At 33.4% G+C, this 20678-nt stretch overlaps 1 protein-coding gene across 3 annotated transcripts; it reads right to left on the reverse strand.

Moving 5' to 3' along the window:
* Positions 1 to 6214: 6214 nt before the first annotated feature.
* LOC105339442 (solute carrier family 35 member F5) lies at positions 6215 to 19601 on the reverse strand. Of its 3 annotated transcripts, none has more exons than XM_011445000.4 (14): positions 19463 to 19601; positions 16417 to 16567; positions 15556 to 15687; positions 15381 to 15443; positions 15227 to 15290; positions 14194 to 14253; positions 13915 to 14051; positions 12734 to 12903; positions 12133 to 12299; positions 11576 to 11735; positions 11375 to 11465; positions 10786 to 10940; positions 7426 to 7452; positions 6215 to 7013 (listed from the first exon to the last, which is right to left on the reverse strand). In XM_011445000.4, exons 2-14 carry the CDS (start codon positions 16519 to 16521, stop codon positions 6959 to 6961), a joined length of 1386 nt encoding a protein of 461 aa, XP_011443302.1. In that variant the 5' UTR covers positions 16522 to 16567; positions 19463 to 19601; the 3' UTR covers positions 6215 to 6958. The 3 variants fall into 3 exon arrangements, with proteins under 3 accessions (XP_011443302.1, XP_019927429.1, XP_011443303.1); XM_020071870.3 differs by lacking the exon at positions 7426 to 7452 and adding an exon at positions 9388 to 9435; XM_011445001.4 differs by lacking the exon at positions 7426 to 7452.
* Between the last annotated feature and the right edge of the window lie 1077 nt (positions 19602 to 20678).

The following is a 20678-nucleotide window of genomic DNA, read 5'->3' on the forward strand; positions in this document are numbered from 1 at the left end:
CCTTGGTGAGATTATACGTTGATTTGTACATTTGGGGACATGTTGATACCTTGGTGAATTTATACGTTGATTTGCACATTTGTGGACATGTTGACACCTTGGTGAATTTATACGTTGATTTGCATATTTGGGGACATGTTGATACCTTCAAAAATGGTGAGTTTATACGTTGATTTGTACATTAAGGGACATGTTGATACCTTGGCGAGATTATACATGTAGGTTGATTTGCACATTTGGGGACATGTTGATACCTTGGTGAGTTTATACGTTGATTTGCACATTTGTGGACATGTTGATACCTTGGTGAATTTATACGTTGATTTGTACATTAGGGGACATTTTGATCCCTTGGTGAGATTATACGTTGATTTGCACATTTGGGGACATGTTGATACCTTGGTGAGTTTATACGTTGATTTGCACATTTGGGGACATGTTGATACCTTGGTGAGTTTATACATGTACGTTGACTCACTTGTTGATCCATTGGTGAGTTTATATGTTGACTTATACTTTTGGGGACATGCTGACGCCTAACCAGTATTAAGGGGTCAAACCATGTCAAAGGCATCGAATCCAAAAAAAAAAATACAACAAATGAAAGGACAAGTAAGATGTCCCCCCAAAACAATTCTCAAAATGAGTACTGCCAAAAATGCCAAACATCAAAGCCATCAAGTTAAATAAAACAAAAAACCTCAAAAAGAGTATTGGTAATATCTGTCTGGTGCCACATTTGTGAGTGAACCCGGAGGGACATACAGTTGTTTAGATAGCTATTGTAATCGGTTCTATCGAACTTTATATACTCGGCGAAAATGTAACACTTTTGTTGATCAACCCCTTCTATACCAGTGAGGGTAATGCGTAACAGATAATTACAGATAAAGCGTAAGATAATCACAAATAAACCCTGCTTTACTTTATGAAAACAACAATACTGTCTAAAATAAGGGTCCAGATAGTGGTTATTTGACATCTAATGATATTTCATAATAAAAAAATATAGGATGATGACAAACAGTTCTATTAAGAAGTGACCAGTTCTCCATTCTGTAACAGTTCGGTAACTACGAGAAGTAAAACACTTCATCCATTTACTTTACACGCACACATATACTATAGCTACATTGTAATCCACTTTAAGCGGCAGAAAAGCATAAAACGTAACTATGGCTTCATTATTACGATTAGTGGAATGGAATGTTACTAGTATTACATATACATGTTCTAGTACATGTATTATTTTGGACACAGCTCAGTTCAGTTTTTCCACTCATACCAAACATGAAGTACATTATAACATGCATACAATTACATACACTTGTCAGAGGTAACTTAATTTGATCAGTATTATTATTCAAATCTTTCAAAAAGTCCTTCAGGCTTTATTGGATTTGATCATACACAGTACAGATCAGCAAATCAATTTCAGGAACAGAATTTCCCGAGTGTGTCCGCTTTCAGTGGAACAACGAGCTTAATATGCGGTACATACCCATATTTTGTCTTAGTTAACAAAATCACCAAAATATAAAATATTCGGAATAACTTAAACAATAAAAAGCTTTTTTGGGTAATTCATTCGGGATATGAAGGAGGCGAAATTGCAGCAAAATACAGTATGTAAAGAAGATGGGGGAATAAGATAGCGCAAATGTCCCATTATATAGAATTTCAATTTTTTTTCAATTAAGTTTATTTTTAAATATTTTATAGCAGAAGTTTACAAAAGGAAAACACAGAAGTTAAGAAAAAATAGTTCCTTTAGTTTTGGTGGTATCGAACCCACAACCTAAAAATCCAAAATCTAAAAATTTACCTATTGTCTGGTGATCTTACCACTGAGCCATCTCAATCACAACAAAGTGTGTAGTTTAAATGCTGTATTTACATAAGACTATGGCCACGAATTGACGGACTTGTATTACTTTTTTTTTTAAAACGTCCAATGGTTGGGATACAATATGACATTTTTAAAGTATAATTGGCCATCTCTCCACGTTTTTGTTGATTGAAATTTTTTTATTTAGACTATGACAAAAATATGGAGCTCAGACCCACTCTATAAGAGAAAAGGCATTGAAGTCCTAAAAATGCCACTATTTTTGACACACATTCGCTTGTGTAAATCAACCTATTCCAAATATTTAACATACTTAAGGGCTTGAAATAATTAATTTCGATATTGTTTCCACACTTCGAGGCCAACACGAAGGACGCACTATTTCAGCATCAACAACAATCATATCTCAAGGCCGAATGACCCTCATCCCATCTCTCTCTCTCTCTCTCTCTCTCTCTCTCTCTCTCTCTCTCTCTCTCTCTCTCTCTCTCTCTCTCTCTCATTAATATTTACATTGAATCAGATTATAATCTCACCTGGCATGGATATCTTGTAAAAAAATATGTTAAAAAGAAACAAACAAAGCGAGACAACGGTGGGGTTTCTTCACAACCCACCATGCTGCCAGCACAAGATTCCCTATACTGATATATTATTGGTTAAGCGGGCGAATTTCTAGTTAACAGAGCTCATAATATTTTTTAGTGCCCCACCCTTTTTAAAAAAAAATCTAGATAAGCATGAGGTGTATAGTTGTTAACAAACAGACAATATAATACAGTGAAAAAATCGTGCACAAGAATAACCAAAAACCACTATATCGAAGCTAAATGACCGTTTCGATCGATGTTAATTAAAATGTTAGTGTTTGAAAATAAAAACTTTCCTGGAAAAGAAGACCATACTGTCAACATTTAAAATTGGTTAAAAAATATGTTTATGAAAAAATAATGAAAAAGAATTAAAAATACGCAAGGTACAGGTGCGGTGAAATTTATAAGGAAGGTTAAATTCAGAATTTATGTACATGTATTTAAAACTAAACTGAACACAAGATAAGTAAGTTATAATTAAGGAAAAGTCAAGATCAGAAATTTATGATACAGCTAAATAATTGTTCCCATTAATTTGTTGTTTTAATTTAGTGCACTGATATTGTTCATTGGTATTTCTGCGAAGTGAAATCCACGCTGAATTACTTAAAATACAACTCTACATCCACTAAAAAGATTCTCAACCCATGGGTGGATTTTTTAAAAGTTTGTATCTAAACGATTTCTTATGACATTTTAAAAAAAAAATAATTAAATGCATGTATACATACATTCATGAACTGTAATTCATTGTAGATATCAACCATGTCATCAATGAGCCGCGTAAGAAAAAAACCCCAACAAGATAGGCGAATAAGGCGTGTAAAATGCCTATATAAAGACGGATACGATACTAAGTACTGAAATTTAAAATATGAACAAATTTGATGATTAAAAAAAATCATGCGAAAAAATATTGCAATCCTTAAATATTTTCAATGCTTGGTGTATGTGTATCAAACCCTCCAAATAGTGTCCTTTTTAAGAATTTCAATGCCTTACATCTTCTTTTTAGAGAAGTGGCGTCGGAAGCAAATTGAAGGGGGGGGGGGGCTAGACTTATCATAACTCTTGAGAAGCAAGAAAAAAGCCCTCCTCCCTCCCCCCCCCCCCCCAAGTTCTGACGCCTATGTAGAGTGGGTCATGTAACTTTTAACCTGCCAGACTAGCTGACAGATAGGAAAACCATTACCTAGTATACCCTCTTTGGATATTACTGAAATTTTAAGTCTGTAATTGGACGTCTGACTACTTGTCTGTAACATTGACGTCTTTGACTATATATACTAGCATATTGCAAGTCCATAACGTGGACTTCTTTGGAAGTCTATATGACTTTATTGCACGTCCATAACATGGACTTTTGAGAAAGTCTATTTGATTACATTGCACGTCCTTAAAATGGACTTCTTTGGGAGTCTATTTGATTTCATTGCACGTCCATAACATGGACTTCTTTGGGAGTCTATTTGACTACATTGCATGTCCATAACATGGACTTCTTTGGGAGTCTATTTGACTACATTGCACGTCCATAACATGGACTTTTGTGGAAGTCTGACTACATTGCATGTCCATAAAATGGACTTTTGTGGAAGTCTATTTGATTTCATTGCACGTCCATAACATGGACTTCTTTGGGAGTCTATTTGACTACATTGCACGTCCATAACATGGACTTTTGTGGAAGTCTGACTACATTGCATGTCCATAAAATGGACTTCTTTGGGAGTCTATTTGACTACACTGTACGTCCATAACATGGATTTCTTTGGGAGTCTATTTGACTACATTGCATGTCCATAACATGGACTTTTGTGGAAGTCTATTTGACTTCATTGCACGTCCATAAAATGGACTTCTTTAGTTAGGTAGTCTTTTTGACTACATTTCATGTCCAAAAGGTGGACTTCTTGGTAGTCTCTCTGACTATGTTGTGAGTCTGTAGTCGTTGACTACATTGCAGGAAAAATCATAAATCTAAATATAATGACAATGAAACCAATAACTTTCAGTCTCTTTTTTAATGTAATACATAAAGAATCAAGAACAATAAATCTCCAGGAGAGAAATAAAACATTCTTTCAATATAGACACATCACATTAAAGATGTCAACTACTGACTTCATACTATTCCCACTTGTTTCTCTACATTAAAAATAAAAACACATATATTAATTTCTTTATCTTGCTGTTGTATTTACAGATTGGTACGTGTATTGCACTTTATTGCTTCAATTTGTTAAAAGGATTGGTACAAACTAAAATTCATTCCTTCTGTTTGTTTTCATTCAACTCACTGTTTGATGACAAGAGTGACACTAGAAGGAGGACTGGAGTACTTTTTAATTGTGGTTCATGCCTATCATAAAACCAAACAGAAACCTTTAGACAATATTTAATCAAAGTTCAATAAGGAACTTACGGCTGGTTATGACATCAATCCTGACATTTTGAATTAACACTGTGTGACCTGATATTTCCAATATTAAAACTTCTCACTATGACTCATAATCCCTTCCTTTTTAAACGACTTAAATTGACATGTAAAATACCTAATTTACAGGATAAGTGATAATGAGAACAAATCTGGGTTATCAATAAAGGTTACTTTACATTCTATATGCACTCAAAAATAAGGATAAAAACAACAGAATGAATTCTGTTTGAAACACTCTCTTTTTTGAAGCAGTTTATAATATAGACTAAATTGGTGTACCATTTTATGATATAAAGCTTATATTGTCAGAAATCAAATTCATTAAATGGATACGAGCTACAGTTCCATCCCTCCCTTTTTTCTCAAAATCACCAAAATCTCAACAACAAACAGTGATTAAAACATAAACTTTTGAAAAATTCAATATGACATGTAAAAAAAAAATGAAAGTTAAGCATTACCCCCCCCCCCCCCCCTCCTCCTAAACATATTTCCACTGATAAAATGAATTCACAGATATTGTGAATCAATGTTAATATTTTGTCCTTTAGAGGTTTAAAAGGATTAGAAATTTTCAATTTTTATAACAAGTTGACATTACTGTGGTTTTATCATTTTTTGTTGAATACAATTTAAAAAAAAATGTTCAAAAGTCCATCCAAAAAACTCAATGTTCATAAAAAAAAATACTGACATCTTTTGAAGAAGCAATGAAAGTGGAATGCTTTTACAAGTCTAGGGTTTTGTCCCAGCAAAAATATCCCTGATATAATAATTTCACACAATTTCAAATGATATCTTTACAATGAATATGAGCTTCTCCTACATTAGAGATTTCCTAATACACACTCAAACAAAAAACCACACAACCAACTTCTGTCACATGTTTACCATAAAACCCCCACTGAATGTTCTCTTCCTCTTGCTCCCCTTCCAATCAATTAAAAAAAAGACTTATTTCAATCAATATATTAAGCATACAAGAAAGTAAATAAAGGTATGTTAGATATACACCACAGGCACGTAGCATCAGGGGGGCCCCCCCACTTTTTCTCGCAGTAACAATTTTTTTTAAAATTTACATATAAAAAAATGAATTATAATAAGTTGGCCCCCCCACTATTTTGGAAGTAAGTAAGAAATTGTTATGAAAATAAGGAAATGAGGAGTCAAATTGAAGTTACCTCTACCCCCCCCCCCCCCCCCCCCCCCCCCCCCCCCCCACGGATTAGGAATTTCATGTTTTGGAGGGAAAAAAAATTTTGGTAGGGAATAATTTTTATTTTGGAAGTATAGTGTATTTTACCCCCCCCCCCCCCCCCCCCCCCCACGGATTAGGATTTTGAAGATTTTTGGAAACTTTAAATTTTTTTTTTTTTTTTTGCTTGTCAAGATTTTTTGGATGGGTCTGGCCCCCCCACTTTCAAAAACGATGCTACGTGCCTGCACCATAAAACACACCTGCTTCAGATGTTGATAATAATGACTTCATTTCAGGTCTTAAAAATCTGCAAACCAGTAGAAGTACCGTAAGTCAGGTAATTTTCGCGATGAACTTATTTTAACTTTTTTCGCGATCTCTTTTAAATCACAAATTACTGAATGCGCAGAAATTATATTCTGTATCATTTTCAACAAAAAACTTTTTAAATTGCAAAAAAATGACTGATGCAAATTAAAAATGCTACACATTTTTCACATTTTCGCAAATTTTGAGACACACGAAAATAACCAGATATACGGTATGTGATATACAAGTACATATGCAGAACTTCACCTCCCCCCAAACATTATAATCTCCTAAATAAATAGCTACAATAATATTACATTAAATAATGTTCTTAAAACAAAACAATATAAACGATTATTATATAATCAAATGATCACTGAGGTGTTTTCTGAATAAATGTTAATTTCCTTTGAAGACATAACAGCAAATTACAAAATAATTGAACAAAATAAAACTAATAATAGATTACCATACTCAGCCTCAAAAAAGAAATCAGAGTTGAAGTAAACCAAAAATTAAAAAAAAATAAGACAGCTAACTTTGAATCACAGGGAGCTAAGAAAGAGTTATGAACTGCTTTCAATCAAACTCTCTGTCTGTTCCCTGTCCATTTCTCGTACTCTGAAATAAGAAACAACACTTAGTACAATTTGGTACATCACAGTTCACAATATACCGTATAGAAATCATATTTTTAATCAAACATTGTCTTCAAGTTAAAATTAACTACTTATATTTTGATAATCCAGGATGAGAAAAACTGTCATATTGTTAAAAAAAATCAAGTAGTTACAGTACTTTAATGATCATTTCATAAAATTAGAAAACAAAAAAACAATTCAACTCTGTGACATGACACAATTAAAAAAAACTCTGAAGTAACATCAATTCAAAATAAGTCCTGTTTTATGCAGTGTTTTTTTCTAGAAGCTGATCTGACAGAACAGATTTGCAAGAGCAATATTAATCAGTGAAGCTGCAGGTACCAGCTATTAATGAATCAACAGCTGTTAATAAAACACAAAGATTATACCTATTAAACACACAATGTGCTCCTGTTCTGTAAAATCAAGATATTGAATGATATAACCAAGGTATTGGGTTGATGCAAATTCGCCATCTAGGTACTAGGGTATCACTCATAAAATCAAAGTCCTGGATTGATCTAACTCAAAATTTAGATTAACCTATGTTTTAAAATTGAATGAGTAAAAAAGAGCTTGGGTTTGCAAATGAACTCAATAAATGTTAAACAAATGAAGTCAAGGAATGTAATGCAAATAAATTTCAGCCTCTTGAAAAAGAGTGACTGTCAATGTATTTAATGAAAAATTAAGGTGTTGTGTATGATTTGAGTTTTTTTTTTATAATTCAATCAGTGTACTAGATGCTTTTGATTTATGAAATCAGTGTCTTTCATTAGCAAATTTGATCCTAAATAAATTTTTAGAGGTTGGAGATACATGTACTTTTGATCATTTACCCATTTGAACACAATGGTTACTATGCTCTCCTAGGTATCTACTGTTTTCCCTTGGAATGAAATGTGACATTTTCATTGGTTTAAACATAGCACGTGATTGCCTCATATATCTCTATATTTGTTCTGTGAGAATTAATATTAGGCAATATGGCCGTCATTGGTCGACGCTTCGCTTACTCATCTCGACATTTCATAGACTAGTATTTATTACATAAACCGTATGCCGTAAATTCTTTAAGTATTTGGAGTAGTTGCCCTTTGAAATTCTTTAAAATTAGAGTAGTTGCCCTTAGAATATTGACGTCACATTGTTTTGTCTGGAGCAGAACAAAATGGCAGCGTCGAAATTTGCTCAAATCGGGAGAAAACATTTAAAATTGAATAGCAACAAACATGGGTGAAGCAAAGATTTTTAAAGAGTATTTGAAAGGTGAGATGGAAAATTTTGAAGAGTTTAAATGAGTTAAATTGGACGAGATGTTAGGCATCTTGTACATGGCTGTGCCATGATCATCGTTATTTGTGAATAAATATGTTGCTTGATAGTCCTCGGGAAAACAAAACACTTATTAGGTTAGTTACTGACTCACTACATAAATATATTGGGTTGATCAATCTCATAGAAGGCTCGGCTTCGCCTCGCAATCTATGAGATTGATCAACCCAATATATTTCCGTAATGAGTCAGTAACTAACCTAATAAGTAATATTGAAGATCAATATCTTACATCCACCACCTTAAATAAGAACATGTAGTTTTTTTAAATATATATATTTCAATTTCATTAACCTGCAGGGTCATCACTCTTCTTAAATTTTACCAACTGACCACCACACTACCCCAACAACCCCCCCCCCCCCCCCCAAAAAAAAAAAGAAAAAGATTTTTGCCATTTCAGGATAATAATTCTAAAATGCGTAAAACAGAGATAAGATTTTCACAACTCAATGAACTAGAATATGATAAAGAAAACAGATGTTTGAATATCCTTAACATGTACATTTAAGAAGTGAATAAGTGATATCATTATACGATATATTTTCTTTGATGATACAAGTATTTACGTACAGTAGTTTTCCCAATTTTATTACCAAAAAGTATAAGATTTTCCCAATCACAGTCTTTATACAAAAGAAGTGCTGTAACAACCCTTAACCTTAAACTCAAAAGGATGGACCAAATAAAAATGGCCTGGTGAGGCCTATCTCATGACACAGTTTGCCTTTAAACACAAGAAAGGAACACAATCAACATCAATTTTAAACTCATGATTTTACAGATAGGAAAGCTTATGCAATATTACCCTTAATTCTTACCACTCCAATCTTAAATACATTACAGTGAGTCTACATTATAGTTTCAACATGCCAGCTGTTTTTACATTAATGTCTACACTGTCTGATCTGTTTACATGTACATGTATAATGTTCCACTCCACCCTGCTGATCCAGAACAAACACTTGTTCAGAGACATTCACTATACATTTATCTAAGCACTTTGAATATATTACCCAGACTGTCTTATGTTTGAAGCAACCATACCATAGTCTTTGTCACAACTGTATATAATCACACAAAATATTTCACAAAGCTTGTCAATGAGAGTTGTCTCCTCTAATAGTTACAAGTCCAATTTTCATCGGCATTAAATCTTAAGTTTACAAACATTTTTCTGAAAAATTACTTCAAGGTACCTGCAGCCTAGCCGATGTAAAACTTATGTCATAAAATATATTTACCAGAATTTAATGCAAAAAAACGCATCAAAATCAATGCAAAAATAACGGAGTTACTCCACTTCAAAGTGGCTATTTTTACCTGCTTTGAGAAATCTAATCAAGAGAAAATAGAATTAGGCGAAAACGAGACCAGCAGAAGTGACTTCACAAATTCAACAGGAGGGAAATTTCCTTTTAAAGCTATACAAAATAAACTCAATTTTACAGCCCAAATGATTGATATAGGTCTGATGTTTTGACGTCTCTAGTTATTTTAAGTATTGTAGATTTAGAAATTTGTATCCGTAATTATTAAGTTACAGTCAGATTTCTTTTTAAAGAATTTTAAAATTTGCTATTCTTGTTGCCTTTTTATCGATGATTACGATATTTTTAAACATTTGCATGGGCAGATTTATGTTCATTATTCATTTTTTGATTACATAACATTCCTTCTCAAACGAATGATCCGAGACAATGAAACAGGTAAACTAACGAAGCTACTGCTCCAGATACGTGGGTCTGTATACAAATGATACACGAGTCTGATAAACAGATGCAATACAATGCAAGAAAACGAACAGTTTTCATACAATATTCTTGTATCTCATATAGCAGTGTTGACCCCATGGCGTCAAATTTCATCTTGCGCCAAATCAGAACCGTTGTTCAGGTGTGAAATCTGGTTTTCCCCAAATATATTGAAAACTACTTATGCGATCGCAGTAAAATTTTAAGGATGATTCCTTTACACATAAACCTCCATAATTTAAAAAACAAGGATGATGTTTTTACACATAAATCTTCCTAATTTCAAAAATTGACCAGCACTGCAGGTACCCTTTAAGAAATGAAATTCATATTTTTTCTGTGGATACAGACATCAACAAAAAAATTGGGAAAAAGAACCTCTTAAAGTGTCTTTAGGGCATTGTAGACGAAATTTTCCTTCCAAATCAAAATTAAAACCTGATATTTATTTATCTTTTTTTGTCAATAACAACAAGGGAATATCTTTATATGTACAGAAATGGACTGAAATTGAAAAAAAAAATCTGCACCCAAGCCAGTCAAGTTGCCAATGTCTTTAAACTGCATTTTATATTAAATAAGAACACTATAATAATATCCTGTGTATTGTAAGCCTCATTAATTATCTTTAGTCCTGTTAATTAAATATCTATCACTTACCTTGGTAATAAACGCCTTCGACAGAAACAATGAAGAATTTTTTTGAAGCACAATAGAACAGGATCCCACGTCTCGTAGTGAGTCAGCAGACTTACCGCGAAGAACGCGATAAACACAGGAATCGAGCCCACGTAAAACAACCAGTTATAGTTCACCTAAATTGAACCAATACTTATTGTTATCTTAATCAGCACAGGAAGCATAAATAAAAGTAGAATCGCATTCGCCAATAGACTTATCTTCAATCTTGTCACAACAGATAATTATATTTACATTTGATCAATTCCATGTCTCAATAGAAAACTACATTTACTTTTTATAAATAATTTTTATTCATACTGAAAGAAAATTTACATATTTAACTTCTGTATACAGGAAAATGTTCACCTTCAATGTCGAAGTTAAATCTGGGCAAATTCAAATGTCTGGATTTATCTCCCTTTTAACACAACTTTGTCTGGGCGATTTCATGATTGGACAAAACCATTTGCAAGTGTAGAATGGTGAAAAAAAAAACTTGGGTGAAAATAACCCTGTATACAGTAATTTCAAAGATAGGTTGAATGCTATGATGCTAAGAAAGCCATACCCCTTTCCATAAAACATCAGCCATCATAGTGAGGGGAATGGTCAGACTTAGAGCAAGTGTGGCAATTAAAGATGAAGTCAGAAAACACCCCCTACAGCAAAACATTTGTATACAGTACTCATAAAATCATCGGTTTTTACATTATAAGCAATTGATTTCATTAGCAAGTGCCTTCTCAGGCAATTATAAAGATAAATTTACCAGAGCCATAAGACTTCCGACAACACAGTTCCAACTAAACCGTTAATTGCAATGAACAGCCACTGGCGAGAATCGGGCATGACAAACACTTCAGACCCGCTGAAATGGAGAACAAAGAATCCCGGCCACAGCAAGAGAACACACAGTAGCCCGACAAACCCTGTAATAGAGGATCACACATCTTATACAACAATCCTAAAGCAACCAACAAAGGAAAGTAATGTTCATAACTAGATGATTAGCTCAGAGATGTTTAATAAAGGAATTGAACTGTATCTAATGATTTGTGTTATGTTTGCCTTTAAAAAAGAGCAACCATAACAGACTGGGATAAAAATCACATCTCGTGATTCTCATCACAAAGCGATTTCTTCCTATCAATTACTTTTTCTTTGTCTCTAATTGATATTGATTCTTTTTTTTATTTTTACGTAAGATAGAGACTCATGGTAAAAATTTAAAATTGTGAGGCGATATCCAACAATAATTCTGGCAAACGTATTTCAGCATTTACCAGTAACCAAAACGCATTGTGACTCTGGCAGACAGTACATTACCAAAGAACATGGTGATGTCCAGTTTGTCCTCATGATCAACCCGCCGCCTGAGTGACACCAGGTACAGGGCGTATAGCATGGATCCACACAGTGCCCACAGGGCCCCCACGGGAATCTGGTCCTCAAATCGAAGGTCAGCCAGACTGACCATCACAATGCCACCAAAACTAAAAAAATAACCGTATATAGACTTACAACAATCACCATACATGTTCATTCAGTTTATTTTTTCACAGAAACAAGTAGGATTGAATATTTTGTTTAACTTTTATATATAAATTGTATATGCTGATGAGGGAAAAGTTTCAATACAAAGGTAAATTTTGACTCTAATAAACTGACTATAGTAATTTCATCAATATTCGTTGAAAACCAATTTTCGTGGATTTTGTTTATAAGTTGATCCACGAAATTAAATGTTCATTGAAGTGCAATTTCTATTAACATTTTGTATTGATGCAATCATTGGCCACGAATTCACATATCCTTGAAACTGTGATTTTCATTTTATCCTTGAAAATTGATGCCCTTGAATATTAATTAAACCACTGTAAATTACAGTTAGATACTTCCAGATAACCTGGTTAAGTAAGAATTTTACCTGAGTAGAACTGCAGAGAGTTTGGAGAGAGTGAATCTATCAGCACTGGAGCTGGGATAGATCGCTGCACAGATGAGGGTGAACAGCCCTGACGTCGAGGATAAAACATTCACAATGCCCGCCTCTGTGTCCTTCAGAGCCTCCTGGTAGGAAAAATTTCCCACAAACCACTGCAAGCAGATTATAATGAAGTCAACTTTAAATGGGACTGAGACTAAAAAATCTCATGTAGACCTATATGAATTTTAAATTGATGCAAAAGTAATATACGGTATTGGATAGAGTTATATTCTGTTTGAAAACTTCATCAGAAGCAGAAAATTTTATACAAAAAAATCTTTTCTTCTAAAATTTAGATAAAGATTCAATTACAATTAAAAACAAGAGGATATTTAATATAAACATAAAAAAAATTTCATTAGAATATGACATCATAATAAACAATGTTATTAGTCCCCTACCGGTTTTCACCAGAGGGGACTATAGCTTTCCTCTGCGTCGGTCAGTCCGTCCGTTCGTCTGTCTGTCTGTCTGTCTGTCTGACTTCAGTTTTCCAGACTTTTTTTCTTTATGCATTTGAGGAATAATATGAAATTTGCTGAACAGCTTCAAAATGTCAAACTACAGATCAAGTTTACACTTTTGTAGCGTCTGGTTGACATATTTTTGAGAAAATTAATTTTTTATATTCCAATTTTTTAATGTCCAGGTTCGTTATTGGGCTCGGTGTGTATCAAATAAACGAGGAAAATATGTTGTCATTAATAATATCGTGCATTTCTTGGACCATTCCTTTTATTGTTTCTAACAAACAAATAAGTTCTGTAAAATAGTGTCAAGCATTGTGTTGTAAATGTTATCGACAGGGTTTTTTGTATCATCACAATCAGGTTCGTTATCGGGTTGGTCTGTTGAGACGGTAAGAAATGATATGCTGCATAACAGTGCATTGTTTTCACAAATTTCTACAAACCAGTAGGGGACGTGTATTGCTTATGCAATACTCTCAGAATGCTTGTTAAAATTTAATCCCAAACAAATATATAACTGTTACAGTACGGTAATTGATAAAGATTTTTAAGTTGCAATTCATGAAAAATGATTTCAATTTTATTAAGAATTTCTCCATGATATTAAAGGCAATGACAAACACCAAAAGCACACAAGGCAGAAAATCTTACCAACAAACAGAACAGTAGAGCCAGCTTAGCCACTTGTTTGACGGTCAGCTTAGACATGGCTCGTAATCGAGATTCTTCTGCTCGCAGAGATGCTGAGTATGAAAGTCTTGCAATTAGTGCTTCCTCTGCATACGCCTCTACAAAATAAAATATAAAGGCCATCAAAGAAATAAGAATTACAAATTTTGAAAAATGTAAAAATTGCAAATTTTGAAAAAAGTATGAATTGCAAATTCTGAAAAATTGCAAAAATTGGAAGTGTTAATAGCTCAGACTTACCAGAAAGCTGACGAACTTCATTTACTTTGCTGAATCTGACGGATCGACTTAAAGAAGTAGCTATAATTATACCAAACACAAAAACGTTATCTATTAGCCTAGCTGCAGCTCTATGGTAAAATTAATGGCCAACCAAATAGCTTAAGTTCTGAAAATGCAAAAAAGCATGCAATGTGAAACAAACAAAATTTGTTAGTTTTGGATTTGTTAACCTATAATCCTAACACATTTTGTGGAATTATTGTAAGCACATTCTGCAACTGAATTTATCTCATTGCTTGCCTCAGGCTCTTTCTTAAACATCCATACAAAACAAGAATTCATATACAGATTGAAAGTTGCCTTTTTTAAAAAAACCCGTAGAGTGTTAACAAACCAAACTCCTTCACTTGACATGCAGCTTACATGCAGCTTACATGCAATTAAGAGACAGAAACATTAGTAAAGAATTTTTATCTGATGAAAACATTTATACAGAATGTGTTAGGAAATTAGTTAAGTTCAAAGACGGTGCAATTTTTCTGTGCCAAAAATTTTAAGATTTTTGTTGTTGCAAAAATGGAACTGTATCGATTTGGTCTGTCATCTTGAGTTTTCTATACTTCTTAACTCTTATAATAGTTGGCATATTTCATGTTCATTCTGTAATCTCTATATTTCAGATGATCTTTATCTCAAAACCAAATAGTTATTGAATTTTTGTGTGACTTTTGTGTATATTACCTCTAATACACTGAACAAAAATATTGGAGATAATAGGATTTAATACAAAACATCAATTTGAAGTTAAAATCAAACTGGAATCACTGATTTCTAAAAGGGTTAAAAATGGAAGCCTTTATTATTCTTACACTCAGATTCCCCATCATAATAATTCATTCGAGATAATCATGGCTTTTATCTATCTATGATGTAACCTTCTAATTGAATTGATAATAATGAATGAAAATTGATCCCTAGAATACGAATGATTCTCCAATAATTCACAAAGGAAGTCAGGAGATTCTGTAACCTAACCAGTCATGTGACTTACAGTCATCTGATTCTGTTCCGCTGGCTTTATCGTCAAACTTGGCAGGAACATACTGGGGTTCACTCTGTAAGAAGACATATTCCATTACTGTTCTTCATGATCTTGTTTATGTAAACTGACTTTATATAAAATCTATGTACACAACTCGTCTTACCAGCACGTCCTGTGAGCTGTCCCCCTCAATGTCATTGCTATTGATTGTCATAGGTGTATTTTTCTACAATTTCATTGAAAATGAGCCAAGTTTAAATGCAACAAAACAAAGTACAATATCATAATCCGAAGTTCAGTCCACCATCATTGGAAGATAACTTGATCCCCATACTCACTGTGCCTGACTTTTTGCATTGTGATCTCCATGGCTCAAATATAAGAAATCCCAGGAGGTAAACACTGAACATGCTGGTCTTGACGTAAGTGGTAAAAAATGGTTTGTCAAAGTGGGCATCTTTGAAGATATACTAAAACAGATCATCACTATGTCATCAATGGCTGATTGGCAGCACTGACTTCAACATTTGAAGAAGCACCTTTTTAAAGGAACTTGGACATGATTTTAGATCAATTTCATTATAATATTTTTACCTGTATGTATAAAATATGGTTTACTTGTTGAATTTTGAATGATTGACCAAATTTGAATGTTAGAAGTCTAGTTATAAGAGATACAGGGAGGTAAGAATTCATTGTTATGTAAACAAAGTTCTAGTCTTACTTTGTTTACAAATAATGTACGGTAATACATGAAATTACCATTTCTTTGACAAAATGACTCATGGCAAACAAAGTAAACTGATTCAATGTGTTGATTAATAATATCATCAACAGAAGAAAGCAACATTTATTTGGAACTTATAAAAATAGAACATATGTGTTTACAATAACAAGGCTCAAGCTTTGTTTACAAAACTGTGTATCTTGCTTATAACACAATATTTGACTTTTAAACTTTGAATATCATTAAACTCATCATTACCCATGTTAACCATTCTAAATACTAAAGATGGATTTTTTGTTGTTGAAATTTTGAGCTCAAATTGTGTCTATATAAGTCCCTTTAATATACATGTATGTATCTTATCTATATACAGAATATCTAAATAAAGTTGATGAACTGAAAGATATATAGCGAGAGTTTTTATAATTCCTTTTTTTTCACCAATCCTTTTTATATACATGTATTTATTTACTTCTGTCAGCTCTGAGGAGGCTACCCAAATCAAGTCTACAACCAGCAGAACACAGATTCCCAGGATGAGACGTTTGACTTTGCTCAGGCCATGCAGGCCAAACATCTTCTCTTCTGTTGCTCAATCTAATCCATCTTGTATGGAAAATATGCTGAAAAAATCAAATATTGAAAAAATAATTTCTTTTGTAATACTGATTACTGTAGATTACAAATCAAACATGAGAAACTAATTTCAGAATCTGTGTAGATTCAAGAGAACTGCCTTTCATGAATTTTAAAATCTAATGCTTTAAATTTTCTGACAGTTGTGAGCTTCCAACTTCTCAACCATATTACCGGGTATTGTTTGGAATTTTCTGTTCATCATCAATTTGTTTTTGTATCAGAAGTGCTGAGACTTAATTAGGTCATTTTGATGAATTAATTAAAACATTTTGTGCATGCAATATAAGTTTTGTTTGTAATGTCTAAATAAATGATTTTTTTTTACCAGGGATGGGGGTGGGGGTTAGGAAAGAATGGAAGCAGATGATGGTAGTCTAACAGTTGAAGTTTTTCTTTTTCTTGGGCTTTTGGAATTATATTTGTCAAGATTAAAAATTATTCAACTGAAACTGGTCAGCTACAAATTGAGTACATACTACAATATTACAATGTTGTTGTAAATCTTTAGTAATTAACATTTTCTTTTTCAGAATTACATATCACCATGTTGGACACATTCATTCCCTTATTATGTAACCTGTAATATCTATCAAAAAAGAACAATAAACATGTTAATGTCCAGTCCAACACAAAATTATCTGGCTCCAAAACTACAATCTTAGAACAGACTATATATAAGTCACATCTTGAAATATCAATATGGCTGAAATTGCATCATATTGAAAATAAACAATCTCGATTATGAAATCTAATTATATTCTTTAGCATTTGACCACAAAATGCATTGATTTTAACAACTCTTATAAATTTAATTCAGTAAAAGCGGTTCTGGGTGTCAAACTCATGACTTGCTGAGTTGCAGATTAGAAGTTGATGCTTAAAGGTATTGGGCTAGCTCTAAGACACAAAAAATTATGAATTAAGAAAATTTTTATAAAGAAGTTATAGTCAATTTTATTATTCTAAAAGAAAGTACACCACAGATTGGAGGTATCCTAAACCTCCTTAATATAACTTTAGAAATAATTTTTAAATTAAAATTTTCATTGAGGTTGAAAAACTTTCTACTTAATGTAAACATTTCTATTAAGAATAAATCAAGATATCAACAATCGATAATTTGATTTAATCATGTTTATTAGCTCTGTACAAAGTTAATGGTCTTGGGACCTGGCTAGACATGGTCAGGTGGTTTCTCCTTAAAAATTTTGAAAAACTAAATCATTCTGCTACCAATGGTCTCTCCTTTGATATGCCTGCATGGATGTCAATATCAGATACGTATTATTTCAAAACTCTGGCCTGCCTCTAAAACAGATACAGTGTTCTATCATTAAAATGGCCAATGGGGCAAAAGCTGGCATTAAGGGGTAAAAGAGTAAGTAAATTGTCCTTTAGCCCTGGTTTAACACCGTGACTTCAGTGAATAGCTTTACATTCCAAACAGTTAAACAAGAAAAATACATTACAGTATTTTAAAATTAATAATATTTTAATTTTCTATAGATTAGTAGTTGGAGAGTCTAAATATTATCAGTTCATTTTTGGTGTAACTTTAATAATTGTGTCATTTTGAAAGGGACCTCGTCCATGTACCAAAAAGTGCTGTAACAGCCCTGTTTTTACGGCTGTGGTAAATATGAACATTCAGCAGATCCAATTACAACCATATAAAGGTAGAGATTTTTATTCAAATTATGTAGACAAACATTTTTATTATTATTTTAACATTAATTTGACAGAGTTATTAACTAATTACAAGTTACCAACTAAACGTAATATCAACACTATAAAAGTAATAAACAAAGGTTATAATTTCCAATGCACAGTATGTGGTTGCATCACCAGTATTAATAAGGTTACCATAAAAATAGGACAGTCACTAGTTATCTATCACAACAGGAGTTAACTGAGGCTGTGTAAACGTCTTTTGAATAAGATAATTATCGTTTAATTGCCTTTAGGGTATATTTACATGCCAAGAATACAGGGGGACTTCACCTTTTTTTCAAAGGAAGTTTAGGCAAAGTTACCAATGAAAGGTGATTATTTCGCCCAATTCGACCCTGAGTTGGTCCCTGCCATATGTGTAACTTTAAAAAGTCCCTACCATAATTATGTGGAACTTTAAGATCACATGAACTCAGTTATGAATAATTAATTACAAACAGTTTAAGACCTTTGACTTATTGACAAGCCATTTGGACTTCTTAGTTTGTTGAATTTCAATGACCCAACCCCAAAATCACTGGCAGACCACTGAGTTTTCGTGAAGACCGCTTGTCTAACTTTATCCAGAGCTTCATATATTAGTTAAAACAGCATCAATTTAACATAAAAGAGCAGATCTTGAACAAAATCTTTCAATCCGATTTTAACTGCATATCTATGAATATTAATGAGCTCCTCTAAGGGAATTGGGTGATAGAAGGACGGTATTTGAAAGCTATTTTTGATGAGCAAAATAGATAGTAACATCCCATCAATGCTCACTTTGGGTCATGCGCTTTATTGGAAGTAGAAAAAGAAGGAATTCCAAGTTCTTGTTAAAACGGCCCTATCTACATGAATGAAGTTTACTTGTTATTTATTATTTTGCTAAACATGCGGGTTTTTTCTTCTTCAGAAAAACGTCCTCCAAAAATGAACGAAAATTAAATCGCATTTCGTAGACATAATTTGAGTATTATACTGACGTGTGTAAACTAAATAGGGGTCATCGGGTCAAACATCAAACGGTGAGCTGAGCCCAACCAGGTACATGTAAACTGTAATGTAAAACTACCAAAAATATAAACCGATAGAGATACTGTGTCAGTTACGATATCGCACACCTTTTAAATATCTTCAATTCACTTATGTTCTTGTAAATAACTTACCGATACTTTACTTTTGCAAAAATTGTATCTTTTAAAGTTGAAAAAATCCCCAAACTGGCCAAAGTTACAAATCTATCAAAAAATGACAACCTTCAGGAAGTCAAAATATGTATGTAAAATCAAACTGACATGGTTGGATATTTTATTTCCGGACACGTTTGGGAAATATTGTTCAATCATTGTTCAACCATGCATATTTCGCTGCATTTACGAGGTTTATTAAATTGTTTCCTTAAAAGTTATTTATAGTAGATAACTAGAATTTTTTTTAAGCACAGGCATGTAACAGAGACACTTATTGGGGTTTGAACCCGGGTCCTCTGGCACGCCAGATGATTAACCCACTAGCCAGAGGTACATGTAGTAGGAATGCCATGAATAGGGAAAACACTTTAAATGGGAAAAACGTACATGTATACTCAATTAAAGTGTCTAAAAGAAAAAAAAACATTTGAAAAAAAAAACCCAAAACGAGGATCACTCTTGCATGTAACCATCATTTTAATTAATATTCGAGAAGACCCCCCTAGTACTGTTCCTCCATTAAAATGGGTAAGGTACCCTGCCCGAATGTCCACAAACAGGGACCATTCCAGAACGGGGGAGGGGGGGGGGGTCAGCGGCAGGCAATTTAGGGAACACGCAATAAAGTGAGAGGAGGGGAAGAGAGGTACAGACTTACAGCAAAAATGTTAATAGACCCCCACCCCCTTCAACCCCCCCCCCCCCCCCCACCGCTTACCTGTTTTGCTTTATTTTGCATCTTTTAGTTTAATTTGATATACATCATTACTTAACTGAAAATTTTATTAAAATGTGCAGACTGTCATAAAAAAGAAAGAAGTAACAAATACTTTTAAAAAAGTTGACATGAGAAAAGGCCGCTCGATAAATGTTGTTTCTGAGAAAAATGGAAAGGGCGGATAAAACCCCCTGTTCGCCCCGAAAGATCATTTTAGAGATTTTAAGGGAAAAGTTGAAAGTTTGTACGATGTTAAGACAAACACTCCTCCCCCCCCCTCCAAAAAATGCTATCAAAAAAGGCGAAGGCGAAAGTGCGAAGTTCCAAAGGCGAAGTAGCGATAGTAGTATCGCTTCTTCGCCTTCGCACTTTCGCCATTGCATCTTCGCGCTTCGTCGTCGCATCTTCGCACTTACGCTCCTTCGCCATAGCACTCTCGCACTTTCGCCTTCGCAACTTCGCACTTTCGCATCT

The sequence above is a fragment of the Magallana gigas genome, chromosome 2 (assembly GCF_963853765.1).
Source record: "Magallana gigas chromosome 2, xbMagGiga1.1, whole genome shotgun sequence".
Lineage (NCBI taxonomy): Eukaryota > Metazoa > Mollusca > Bivalvia > Ostreida > Ostreidae > Magallana > Magallana gigas.